The sequence below is a fragment of the Sinocyclocheilus rhinocerous genome, unplaced genomic scaffold, assembly GCF_001515625.1.
Source record: "Sinocyclocheilus rhinocerous isolate Xijiao unplaced genomic scaffold, SAMN03320098_v1.1 scaffold1163, whole genome shotgun sequence".
Classification (NCBI taxonomy): Eukaryota; Metazoa; Chordata; class Actinopteri; order Cypriniformes; family Cyprinidae; genus Sinocyclocheilus; species Sinocyclocheilus rhinocerous.
This window is the reverse complement of record NW_015642328.1, coordinates 94416-107159: the sequence shown is the minus strand read 5'-3', so window position 1 is coordinate 107159 and position 12744 is coordinate 94416. Positions and strand designations below refer to the sequence as shown.

Here is a 12744-nt window from a genome sequence, read left to right as displayed (position 1 = left end):
AATAATAATAATAATAATAATAATTACTACTACTACAGATAATAATAATAATAATTCTTATTATTATTTTCAAAATTATTCTTTATTAGAAATTATTTACTATACAAAGTATATTTTCAAAATGAAAATCGTATGGGTATTTATTTATTTGTTTCATCCATTTCAATAAAAATATAAAAATCTTTTTTATTAAATGTAATCAAATTAATAACTAAATATTAAAATACTTTAAATTAATAATAATAATAATAATAATAATAATAATTACTATTTTCTAATAATAATTACTAATAAATAATAATACTATTTTCAAAATAATTATTTATTAGAAAAAATACAAAGTAGATTTTCAAAATGAAAATTGTATTGGTATTTATCAGTTTCATTCATTTTATTATTTCTCTTAAAATGTTCGTTTTTTTATTAAAACTTCATTGTATTAAAGTACTGCAATGATTGTGTACATCTACGAAAAGTACTGCAAAAAGTGCTTCAAAACATTTCTGACCAAATCACTTCTGTGATTGGTGCAGTAAAGAGGAGAATCTTTGTTGAGATGCAGCCTAAATGCCACAGCTATTGTTATGCAAACTTGTCCGTTCCCAGTAGCGTCCCTTGTTTGTTACTTTTATTTGGTATCACGCCTCAAGAGGAAATAAATTGGAGTAAAGTGAAACTTGATTCACATTTCAATACACTACCGTGGCCAGGAGATTGGACTCGCATCATATACCCAAGGAGCGCCTTGATACGGCTCCCATAGCTTTGGCCCTTTTAACAACGGCTGCCGCGCATTTCAATAAATCAAGGCCGCCGTCTCTTAGGGATAGCGGCGTCTGCCCACGCGTAATATCCTGATCCCACGTGGCTCGTCAGCACCTTCTGAAACGTATCAGTCCTCTGCACCACAGCCGTCTGTCGGCCGCCTCCAACCTCCATATAATTGGATTCTAAACACAACTCTGGAGAAATATTAGTCTTTATTGTGGTAGTGCAGCAACTCCCGTTGCTGACAGTATTTTTTCTGTCTCAGTGGATCGTGCGGTTAACCCCTGAACTGTCTGCCAGCTCTCATGCAGAAGAAAGTGTACAACTTTTAGTTTATGCTAGACGTACTGTACCTTAGCACTTAGTTTTTGTGTTTTCTAAACGCAGACTGTTATGCATACACGGTGAAAGTCAGCATATGCATTTTTGTTTAAACTTTTTCCATTTCAATGGAAGCTAAATTCTGTTCGGTTATGTGATAAATAGAAGCTGCAGTCCAAAACTGCTAAGCCTCGGTTAACTCTACACTTCATTCATGAGGAAGCAATTAATATGCAAAAATATCCATTAGTTGTTCCCATTGTGGACAATTACGAGGGTCCCAGTGCGGCAGCTTAATTAAATCCACAAAAATCATGTTGTTTCCATGAGGTACATCACAACGTTGCAGTAATTTGTTTGTTTCTCGACATATCCTCCCAGTAACAACACAGCAAGAGATGCTAGCTGCTGTGCACAGCAGATGCATGGTGACAGATAACAATCCCTGGAATTGGCCACATACGTGTCTTACATAGATTCAGTGTTTTACAACTTAAAAACAGGAGCGTAAATATATACAGGGCCGGATTTATGCATAGGCATTCTAGGCACCAAAACTCACTTTAAACCACCATCGAGTGTTTGTAATAACTTCCGATTGCCGTCTAACAGGGCCGGATTTACGCATTGCTCAAGGCATTGAGCAAATAAATATAACAAACAACAGGGTAAAAAATGACAAACTATTTCCATGTCTTCCACCTTTTTTATGTAGGCTACGGAAATCACGCTTTCATTCTCCCAGTCTCTCTCACAGACGCACAGACAGTACAGACACGCACTCGCGCACAAACGCGGAGACGTGAACAGAAACTTCTTGTCAGCGCTGCCCCGCGAATTTATCAATAAAATAGTTTCGCAGCTGAAAAGCTACATGACATTTCTCAGTAGCGAGGTTCTTGAAGCAGTTTAACTTAAAGATTCGCTATTAGTAGACGCTGCTGCTGAACACTGCTGAGAGACACACAGACACCGGTATTCACATGCGCTTAATCTCTCTCTCTCCCTCTCTCTCTTTCGCTCTCTCTCTCTAATAACCACATTAGACTGCATTAATAACTGCATTAGCCTGCATATCAATGGCTCAAGCCTCCGTTATTAGCTCTAAAATGACGTTTTGGAATTTGCAAAGGAAGGTTTGGGAAGAAGTGTGTAAAAAATTAGTTCAACACACGAGATTTCAGGACGGAAACATGTCAAATATCTTGAAACAAATCATCTGAACAATGTCTTGATGTGTGGTTGTGACTCCAGGCCGTTAAAATTATTAGAGAATGCACTCCCGGAGGTGGTTATCAAATCAGATAGATATCCGATCAGCGAAAACGCATGAAATGACCAGTTGTAAACAGGCCCATTAAGAACTACATTCGATTTTTATTGACTGAACGCAAGCGCTTATTGCGATAGAAAACACTGTAACGGTTTCCACTGATTAAGAAATATTTTTGTTTGCTTGGGTGGTAATATTAGGCCTAACATATTAATAGGGAAGGGGGGCCCAAAATTTTGTTTTGCCTATGTCACGAAAAGAGGTAAATCCGGCCCTGAATACTTATCAAGACCAGCCATCTGCATTCGCTGCACTAAATAAGAATTAATCTCTAAATCACATTAAGCAGTCTTTTAAATCGTTAAATTGCATTAGAGGGATAGTTCACATCAAAATAAAAATCCTGTCATAATTTACTCACATTCATGTTGTTCCAAACCTGTATGACTCTTTCTTTCAATAAATGTTGACTGGAGCACCATAAAATATCATTCAAATATTATAAAAGTAGTCTGTATGACTCATGGGATTAGACCAAGACCTATAAAGCCATAAAATGGTTTGTCTGACAAACAAACTGGTATTTAAACCATATTTCACTGATAATTTTCACCTCCAGTGGGCTGTTAACCCCTGAAACCGTATCACTGAGCCAGCGAGTTGAACTTGAAAACCGGATCAGTAACAAATGATTCACACTGGTTTTGTAAACTGGACTAACTGATCCATTGAAAAGAACTGAATCAAAAGAATGATTTGTTCACAAATCAGACATCACCACTGTACATTTTATATTATTTGAGTGAAAAAAGACTCACATTTTAGCCTGTTCTTCACAGAAAGCATTCAATTGAATTAAAATATACATAGCACCATAAAAGTATCCCTTTTTTGTCATTTGTGAGCTTAACAGCCCAGTCCTAATTCATTTTCATGACATTGAAAAGAATATTCAGGATATTTTTCAAAGAAATTATTCTTGTGTGTTCCACACAAGAAAGAAAGTCATTGAAGCTAGGAGCTAGAGAACTTCTTTAAAATATTAAAATAGCAAGTCCATTTTAAAAATTGCTTCAAATGCATCTGATGTGTCCTATTCAGTCGCTTTATCATTAACCTTTACAACATCTTTACAACAGGTACATCATCAAGTCCTGTCTTACTCCATTATTCTCTTACACACAGTTAAGCTGAAACATTAATAAAATCAACACTACCGTAATATGCATTATCCATCCTAATGCCCAGCGCATTAAATCATTCTGTCTGTGATCCTGTTTAAAGCAAATAGAGCACTTATGACAACATGGCTGAAAGTGGGCTAATTCGAAGAGAAAATCCTTTGCTGTGTCTCTCTAAGGGTTTGATCCCCTCTGGCACACGGTTCTTTAATGTACTACATTTCAGCAGTGCGGCAAAGGAAAAGGATTTGATGATTTTGGGATGGAACGACCATAAACGCCCAAAATCCCTCCTATTAGAGGCCAAAGGACATATGAGACCAAATGTAGTCCCTCAGCTTTCCTCAGACATGAAATGAAATCGCTGCCCTGAAATACATATCATCATCCCACCCCTCTGATATGAAAATGTGTGCAGCTCAATTAACCTACCTTACATCAATGATTCAGACGCCCAGGGGAAAACACACCCCTCATGTGTGAGGTTTACCATCAATCCAGTCTGGCGAATAATCTCAGATTCATTAATGAAATAAAGATAGACCTTGAGGTAAAGAAAAAGTCAATTTTACAAACTTCTTCCACGTTAAATCTGACTACCGCCTAGCTAGGGATTCTTCTGAACATTATCAGATATTAAATTCCCTAATTTTCTTTCCTCCTTTAAAAAAAAAAAACAGATGTTTTGGGCTTCTAATTTTATAAAGCTAACGGTCTCATCATGCTGCGTAGTTCTTCTGTCAGCATAAGCCAAGAAATCACATTTATCTACATCTTTTCTGTTTCTGCACCTTTCCTAAACATGATTAAAACAAGAAAAACCCTTCCTTGTGATCTGTCTCTCAAGACTTCTCTTCCAGACGGGTTTCTTTGAAGAACAGCAGAGCGTACTTAAGCAAACCTCGAAAGAGTTCTACGCTGAGATCCGCACAAGCCTGGCTTCATTACGTCTCCACAGCCCTGGTCTTAATTAAGCCGAATAAACCACGCAGACCTTGTTCCAGTTTGATGCAAATGCAAATGGCTTAAAAATAGATCTCTCGTCCCAACACAATACATACAGGAGATTGCAGTTTACAATTATATTCCTTCCCCAACTGTAACAGACCACTTGTTTACTGATCCTGTTTGCACAAATTAAGATGAGAAAGCAAACATGACCAGCAGCCTGTTGACCTACTAGACTGATCGGAATTAATGAGAATCCTCCTGCCAATTCCACTCAAGTACCTACAATCCTCCATTCATCCTCATGATTGTGTGCGAGGCCTGTATTCGCTCTTAATTCTCATTTCAAACTCATCACTCGACATCTTACCGCCAATTTTCTGTTAATATAAAAAACATTTTGATGATTTGTTATTGGCCGGATGATGTTTTTAGCTATTTTGTCATCACAGTGACAAAGGAAAATGAAAATGTAAAAAAATAAATAAATGGAAAACGCTATTCATTCCAACGTCAGCCTTAACAGAGTAATAGTGACTAAAATGAACGCCTGAATCTAAAGATGGGCCAATAAGCGTGGGACGAGGATTTGAAAAATTAATACATAAATAAACACGTTAGAAACAACTGTGGGTGTATTATTATCTATTTCCAAAAGCTTAATTCCAGTCAAGTGACGCCAACAAAATGACTCACTCTAATACCATCACACATCGTTCACCCTTTCGTACGCAATATGTGACTGTGACTGGTTCATTAGATCAGATAAGAATCTCGAACATCTGTTTTCTCGAACATCTTTTAGCCTCATAAACCAAACAAGACCAACAGCAGTGCTGTTTTCCAGAGTGCGTCACAGAGAATTGTTTTATTCTCAAGCGTGGCTCTGCTCCAGGCAGATGCATGTTCTCTCGTTACCGCAGCGTTTGCATGCGTTTTGCCTGTTTGTGCTCAGATTGTAATGCGGTCTGATGCTTCGCTGAGCATCTACGGTTTCCAGCTAAAGTCAGACATGGTCAACTTCAGCTTTAATGTAAGTGGAAATTTCCATCTCCGTGGTTCGCTGTGCACTGGGATGCCACGTTTAACACTGTTAGATATGCTGACATCCTGCCAATAACGCCAACAATATTAGATCGAGTCTCCATGTCAAGTATATTAGATCCAACCCCAGACAACACCGGAAAATATCCCCTTTTGTGCTGGTACCCAAAACCCATCAACAGAATTTTGTCTGTTACCCAAAATAAGTGTTTTGGTACATTTCATCTTGTATCAACAGTCTTCTGTCAGCCCAAAATGAAGATAGAGGACACCAGGGAAGAGCAGAAATCAGAAACAAAGGTTGAATGAGCAGAGAATAATATTAGTTCTGTCAGGACCACTATCGTCAAAATATATTTGACAAAAATAATTGACACTTAGCATACAGTTTGGATTGGTGGTATGGTTCTGTTCTGGGTAAATGCTGGGTAAAAAGCAGCAATAACCCCCTTAAGGTAAACAGAACAGAACCAAAATGTAGCATCATTACTGTTACTTTACTATTTACTACTGTTACTAAATTACAATTTTTGTGTAACAACATTATTCAAGATAAAAGGAGTCTGTTTCAGGAAACAAGGAATATCAGAAAGCCAAGTCCTGACTGTGACGAAAGGAGGAGCTGGGGATGAAGGAGGGTAATTTGCTCCTGAGCAAGTAATAAAGCTGCTGAATAATACTGGATAGACCTTAGGAAAGATGTGACAGGCATTGTATTGCTATAGAGAGAGTCAGCAGACGCAAGCTTTACTCACGTGACCTGCCAAAACTAACGATACGCTTGATTTGTGTCTGTTTCACTGCTCAGTCAAACTTTGTCTGACCAGCACAAATCCACCAAGTGTTTTAACACTAAAGCAAAAGCAATGGAAAATTACTGCTTCACAACACTGTCCTATGAAAACTTGAAATGAACCTCGAAAGACATCTCTAATCTCTTACTCATGAAGACAAATATCCCTTGAAACCACACAGCCACAGGATTGAACAACAATGAAAAAATAATATAAAAGAACTGATCCATGTATGAATCAGTGAAACGATTATATAAACACATTCAAAATGCTTATTTGATGCTGTTCACTTTATTTAAACAATTCAAACAAATAACAGTTTTCTTGTTTAAACAAGATTGCATCATGCAACTGATTTGAAAAGTTATTCTTTGGCTTAACTTTATGCTTTCATTTTGAAAGAAGATGTTTCAATCAAGTAGCTCAAAATTATACACTTCCCATTATGCTTTGCACAGGGCTAGACAGAGATAGTAAATGTTAAAATAAAGTGTTAAATAAATAGCGAGACTTGTTAATGTTTAATGTAATATTAAGTTGGTATTATAGTAAAATATTTTCTGTTATGTTGGTGTTTTTGGGAAAGTTACCATTGTGTGTAAAAATATATAAATTAATAAAATATAATATAAATATAAAAATGTTGTTAAATTATTATTATAAATGGTTATATGATTAATTGGAATAAGTAAATGTTTAAATGATAAATGATTCTAAATGAATGAATGAATGAACATTTTCACATTTTCTTTTAATTATGATGCAATTAACAATTCATTTTCCACAAATGTAATTACTTAACCAAAATGATGCATTTCGAATTCATCAAATGATCCGACTAGGAAGAACACATTTGTAGCGCCAATTCTCCTATCATTAGTCAGTCACAAAGTTTCTTCATGCAGTCAACTGTGGGGGCTTCACGATTACAAATGTCTCTTGCCAAAATGTGTCTCAGACACAGAGGAGACTGATGGCTTTAATATCACTTCCACCAGCTCAATTTGTACCAGGATGCCTATGAAATGGCCAGTCTAATCTCATTTCGCCAAACCACAGTGTTTTATTGGCTCCCGGTCAAACTTTATGTGGGCAGCACTCTGTTTGGTTGTCAAGAGTGTGCGAATGAAGCTTTGTTCGCCTACTTTCGTGTCTTTATCTAAAGGACATGGAGAATTATAAACAATTCTCTTTGGTTATGAAAACATGAAAACAAAAATGTGTCAGAGAGGCTCTCAACCTTAATAAAATTAAGTCGTGGACACCGCTTGCGCTCGCTGGAGCAACTAACTGGAGCAAGCTGTTTGCATACTGTTGGAAAATCATTCAGATGCACCTGGTTGAGTGACTTCTCCTAAATGAAGCAAAAGCCTCTGTTTTGCATATTTACAATTTGACATCCCACACAGACACAATGATTTGTTGTTGTAATGTGTTTACCCTGTCCACATATGTGACATACATAACCTGGGCACGGTCCAATCATTGTTTCTGATTTCAATACCACAGTTAAATTTGCATCTGCAAACTCAAAGCTGAAGAAATAGGTCTAAGCTTGACAAATAAGCTCACTGGAAATCATTGGACCAAACTGAGAGCGTAATAAATGAAGGAGAACGGTGTCAGCAGCACTGAGACGTTCTGCTGAATGGAAGGTGTAGCTGTGCAGAAAACCACCCAAAAATCCATTCCGGAGATTTATTTTCCATGTTGTGTTGCAGGAAATTTGTGTCCTCATTTATTTGAATTGTAAATCTGGGCCAGACGTTATTTGTGGTGTAGTTCCCAAATCAGAAATGATGAGGAGATGTAGGCACATATGCGAAAACACATGCCAGTCGCATAAACACAGCATTATGTTAAAATCGTGTCTGAAAAATTTGTCTGACCAGCTAGCAAGTCTTAGACCAATTTATGCTGAAACTTAATTACAAGTTAAAATCAGTCATAAGGTCCATTCACTATAAGAACAATAAAAAAAATAAATAAAAAATAAAAATTAGAATAGGAGAAAAATTAAAAAATATTATAATATTAGAAAAAAAGAATAGGAGTATAAAATATACAAGTATGCAGAAATTAACAATTGATCTTCTACAAATTAAATTACTTAATCACTCATTAGACCAATAGTTTTTATGCAAAAAAGTTATAGTCAGTCTTAAGACCTTTTCACACAAAGGACTTTAACTATAATGATTATGATAAAGATAGTTTTAAACATTTTATGAGAACAGGGAAGTTCACACCACAACTATAAATTGATAAACAATACAACTACAAGCTATAAACCTGATAAACAATAAAAACTTTGACAGCCAATCAGAATCTACTCATCTTTAAAAAATTTGAGCACTTAAACTAGCAGGTGACATAATTCGTCCGTTGATGTAACAAGATATTTTAAAAGACAGAAAACAAAAACAGCACTAGATGAGGCGAGTATTTGCCTACAGCCCATTGTAGGAAACAAAACAGCAAAAATAGCAAATATGTGCTATTATTTGTCAAGCACAATGCAGTAAAAACTTAATTGCACATGCAGCTTGTGAACAACAATTTATATTAATTTATATTAAAAAAGATTATGGCAGGCATGTGCCCCAGTATTGATGAAATGTCAGAAAAGCAGCTGGACACTAATATCTTTATTTTTATAGTTAACTTATAGTTAGCGTTCTTGAAGTTCTTGAACGGCCTTCAGATGACTAACTTATATTACTAGTCTCAGCAGTTCCCACTGATGTCTTCATTTGAATTCGTGCTTGTGTGTCTAGGGTCGTACCTGTATTGTGGGTGGAGTGCGGTGTTTTCTCGTGGTGGTGGTGGACATGGTGGTGGTGGTCTCGATAAAGGTGGTGGACATCTCCGGGGGGAGGGCCGTGGATCTGGCTGAACCTGCGGAGGGAACCTCCCCCACCAGGCGGACGCTGCCATTGATTTTGATGTTAGGGTTGCCCTGAGCAGCCATGCTGAGCACTTTGAGGCCATTGTAGTAGAGTCCGGAGAGTTGGCCCTGAAATGGCCTCTTGCGGTCTGAACCACCAATTCTTATCGTGGCCTGGGTGTTGAATATCGTTAACTGCCGCCCTGAGGATGCAAGAAAGATCCAGAACATTTCATGTTTATGGGTCGGTATAAGAGCACAAAATATCTTGTTCGGCAACAAGATTCATGTCTCTTTTAGGCACTTAACCTACCCAACCAAAGTACAATGACTTAGATGGTTGTGCTGGATCACTATGGCTTAATTTTCTTCCGAAATGCTCAGGGTTATACTACCATGAGACACGTCGTAAACATTTGGAGGGCCAGACTATAAACCAGACCCATTATGTCTCCCTGAATGAGTCTAGCTACAAGCTCTTGATGGCTGCAGTAAGTTTTACTATAATTGCCTCTATGAAGAGAGATCACCCATACTATTAAAAAAGAAAATGTCTTATGACTGGCATATGAATGCATTCTGAGATAAGAGAAAGATTAACATGATAGAGTCATTCTTACTGTAAAAATGCTGAAAACGTTGTCTACTGTAAAAAAATGTCTTGGTTATAAACACTGATTCGTGGGACATAAAATATTAAAAAAATAAATAAAAATAATTATTATTTGGGATACATTTTGATATAGTAAAATATTGTATTTAAGATAATTTTGATAAAATGAAAGAGAAAATAAAAGGATTATTTGTGCTGAGAACATTCTAGCAATTATCTCTAAATAATATTAATGCAGAATTGTTGCTATTTTCAAAACTAATGACAGATGAAATGTTTTCAAACATGTTTAGTCATATGTCTCAAGAATCAGTGAAAATAATAGACAAAATATTCTGTGGTTGTGAATAAAAGCTTTGCAGCATGACACAGATCATAATTCAGAAAGAAAATGAAGTAAATAAATAAACAATTTCTGATTTAAATGAGTCCAGAAATCATCACTTCATGACTATAATAAAAAAGTCCTAATTTCTTGAGTAATTCCAGTTATTATAATGACGAGGGCTCCTGATGATATGCAATTAATGTCTGAAACAATAATCATGCTGGTGTTTTCTTCTCGGATGATACTTCCTGTGCAGCCACAAGCTGCTGCCTGCAACAGCTCTTGTATTTCACTAAACCTTGTCTGTCCACCTTCCTTTATATCAGCCAGAAAGTCAAGTGAAATTTATGTTTATGTTAATTTGTTTTAATGTTTACATTTAAAACAAAGGTTTACTAGGCCAATATTGAACCATTAAACAATGTATGTATTATTTAGTCTGTCTTTAAGATCAATACAAAGATCAACGAGCATTGAAATGGCAAAAGAAAAGCAAAAATGTGATGGGTGCAACACAATATACAATATAATTATTTATCTATATATTATAAATAAGTCAATTTAACTAAAGAAAAATTGTAAAATCTATAAATATTAAAATAAAAAAAATGTAAATAAATTAAAAAGGAGGAAGTTACCTTTCTCCTGAAGCCATTCCTCTACGGGCCGGGCATATTTGAAAGGAATTTTCTTATTGGCCATTTGAATTCTCTCATTATCGCTGTTACCTTGGAAGTTTAAAAGACATCTTTAAGAATCAATAATCACGGTTAAAATACTCATAATTACATTTTCTGTCAATATTTTATATTGTAAGTTATTTAAACACTTTTAGAAGAGTTTAGTCATGTAAATTTATGTCCTTTTTTTCTTTGTTTTCATAGTCAGTTAATTTTCTTTTTTTTTTCTCCAGTAATGAAACACTATTTAAACTGCATGTCTACTCCATCTTGTCTCGTAATTATATCAATCATCACCAGAGTTGATAAAAACATATTTATAATAAATTTGGTTCATCTGTAAGAGATGCGTAATGAATGCCAGCAGATTAGCTGCCTGCGGTCAATCCATCTATCCATCAAAAGATGACAGCATACACTCTTTCATGCTTCACATACTTATAATTATATACACATTTATCTGCTGACTGCTAATGATGCCGGTCAATATTTACAATTTTTCACACAGAAAACCACATCAATAGTCATAATCATACAGCACCATTGACAAACAAGAACTAGACAGCAGCTGCTTCTGTTTTCCAAAGCCACGGAAATTATATAGTTGTGAAATCATGTTTGATGAATGAGCTGGAACCGATGGGACGCAAAAGCGAGGTGCGGGCCTCCACTCATGAGATGCGTCTGGGGATGTTTGTTTTAATGTCAAGCCCAAAGAGCCATGCTGATATTCCATGCGACTGTGGGCTCGTGAAGACGCAGCAGGAAGCTGATCAGAGGGGGTTCTGGATGTCATTTGAGGACAGGGGGCCGCAACGTCGTGCTGCTACGACAATGACTTCGAGTGCTAAGGGTGGCACGACACTGCAGGATGTTGTGTGAGCCAAATTTCAGGACTCCAAGGAGGGGTGTACCAGGGGGCCAGCCTAAAGGGAGCCTCCATCATTGGCAGAGCTGTCTTCAGACAGCAGGAAGCGCAACCAATACCCTCAAAACCTAGGAATTCGAGTCACACACTTCTGAGGCCCAACCGCTTGGAGGTAGAGGAATGCCAACTAACAAAACAAAACAAAAGTTTTATGTTGCACAAAAGGGAAGGATGAGTTCTGAGACAACTCTACTAGCAACTGTACCTTCTTTAGTGATATGCAGAAGACAGAATGTCATGCAGTACTGGAACAACAAGTAAATTAGGGCTGCACGACATATCGGAATGTAGTTTACTGCAATATGACTTAATGCGATAAACATCGCAAAGGCTGTGATTTAGTTGAATAAATATATACCTACCCATTTCGAGTGAAAACAAATATATGTCATGCATATATTTATTTGATGGCATTCCATCAAAAAAGCCTGATGGCTTAATGTTTACAAAAAAAAAGAAAAAGAAATTAAGACATAAATATCAGCATTGTAATTTTAGTGTACTATACAGAACCAAAACTTCAAATGAAATTAGAACTAAAACCATAAAATAAAATAAAATAAAATAATGAAAAAAAAAATATATATATTTTTTTACTAACTGATATTTTTAATTTTATGGTTCACTTTATAGTTACTGAAAAAACATTGTGTAAAGCATGTGCCCAAGTGTGAACACCTGTTTTCCCTTTTTTTTTTATCATTTAGAGCTAAAAAGATGGTTCAGAACATGGAAAGAAGTCTTCAAAGTAAAAAGTTATTTAATTTTTATTTATTTATTCATTTATTTTTTATTTTCTATGCAGATGCACTGCCCAACAAAATCACCCTAATCATTCTAGATTCAAAATATAGTTATTGAAGTCATCTGCTGGAAATTCCTGTTTTTTTTATATTGCACTATTTATTGCAGAACAAAAATGACTGAAACGACAGTTTTATCCAGTATTGTGCAGCCACAGAGTAAATGACACACAAAT

At 36.1% G+C, this 12744-nt stretch overlaps 1 protein-coding gene across 2 annotated transcripts in view; it reads right to left on the bottom strand.

The window, feature by feature from the left end:
* The window catches only part of LOC107755774 (neurexin-3a-beta), a 137185-nt gene that overhangs the window by 37253 nt on the left and 87188 nt on the right, over positions 1-12744 (bottom strand). For both annotated transcript variants that reach the window (XM_016572669.1, XM_016572670.1), the window contains exons 4-5: positions 10796-10885; positions 9115-9419 (exon numbers count right to left, since the gene is read on the bottom strand). In XM_016572669.1, coding sequence (XP_016428155.1) covers positions 9115-9419; positions 10796-10885 — 395 coding nt within the window. The remainder of the gene's footprint in view (positions 1-9114; positions 9420-10795; positions 10886-12744) is intronic.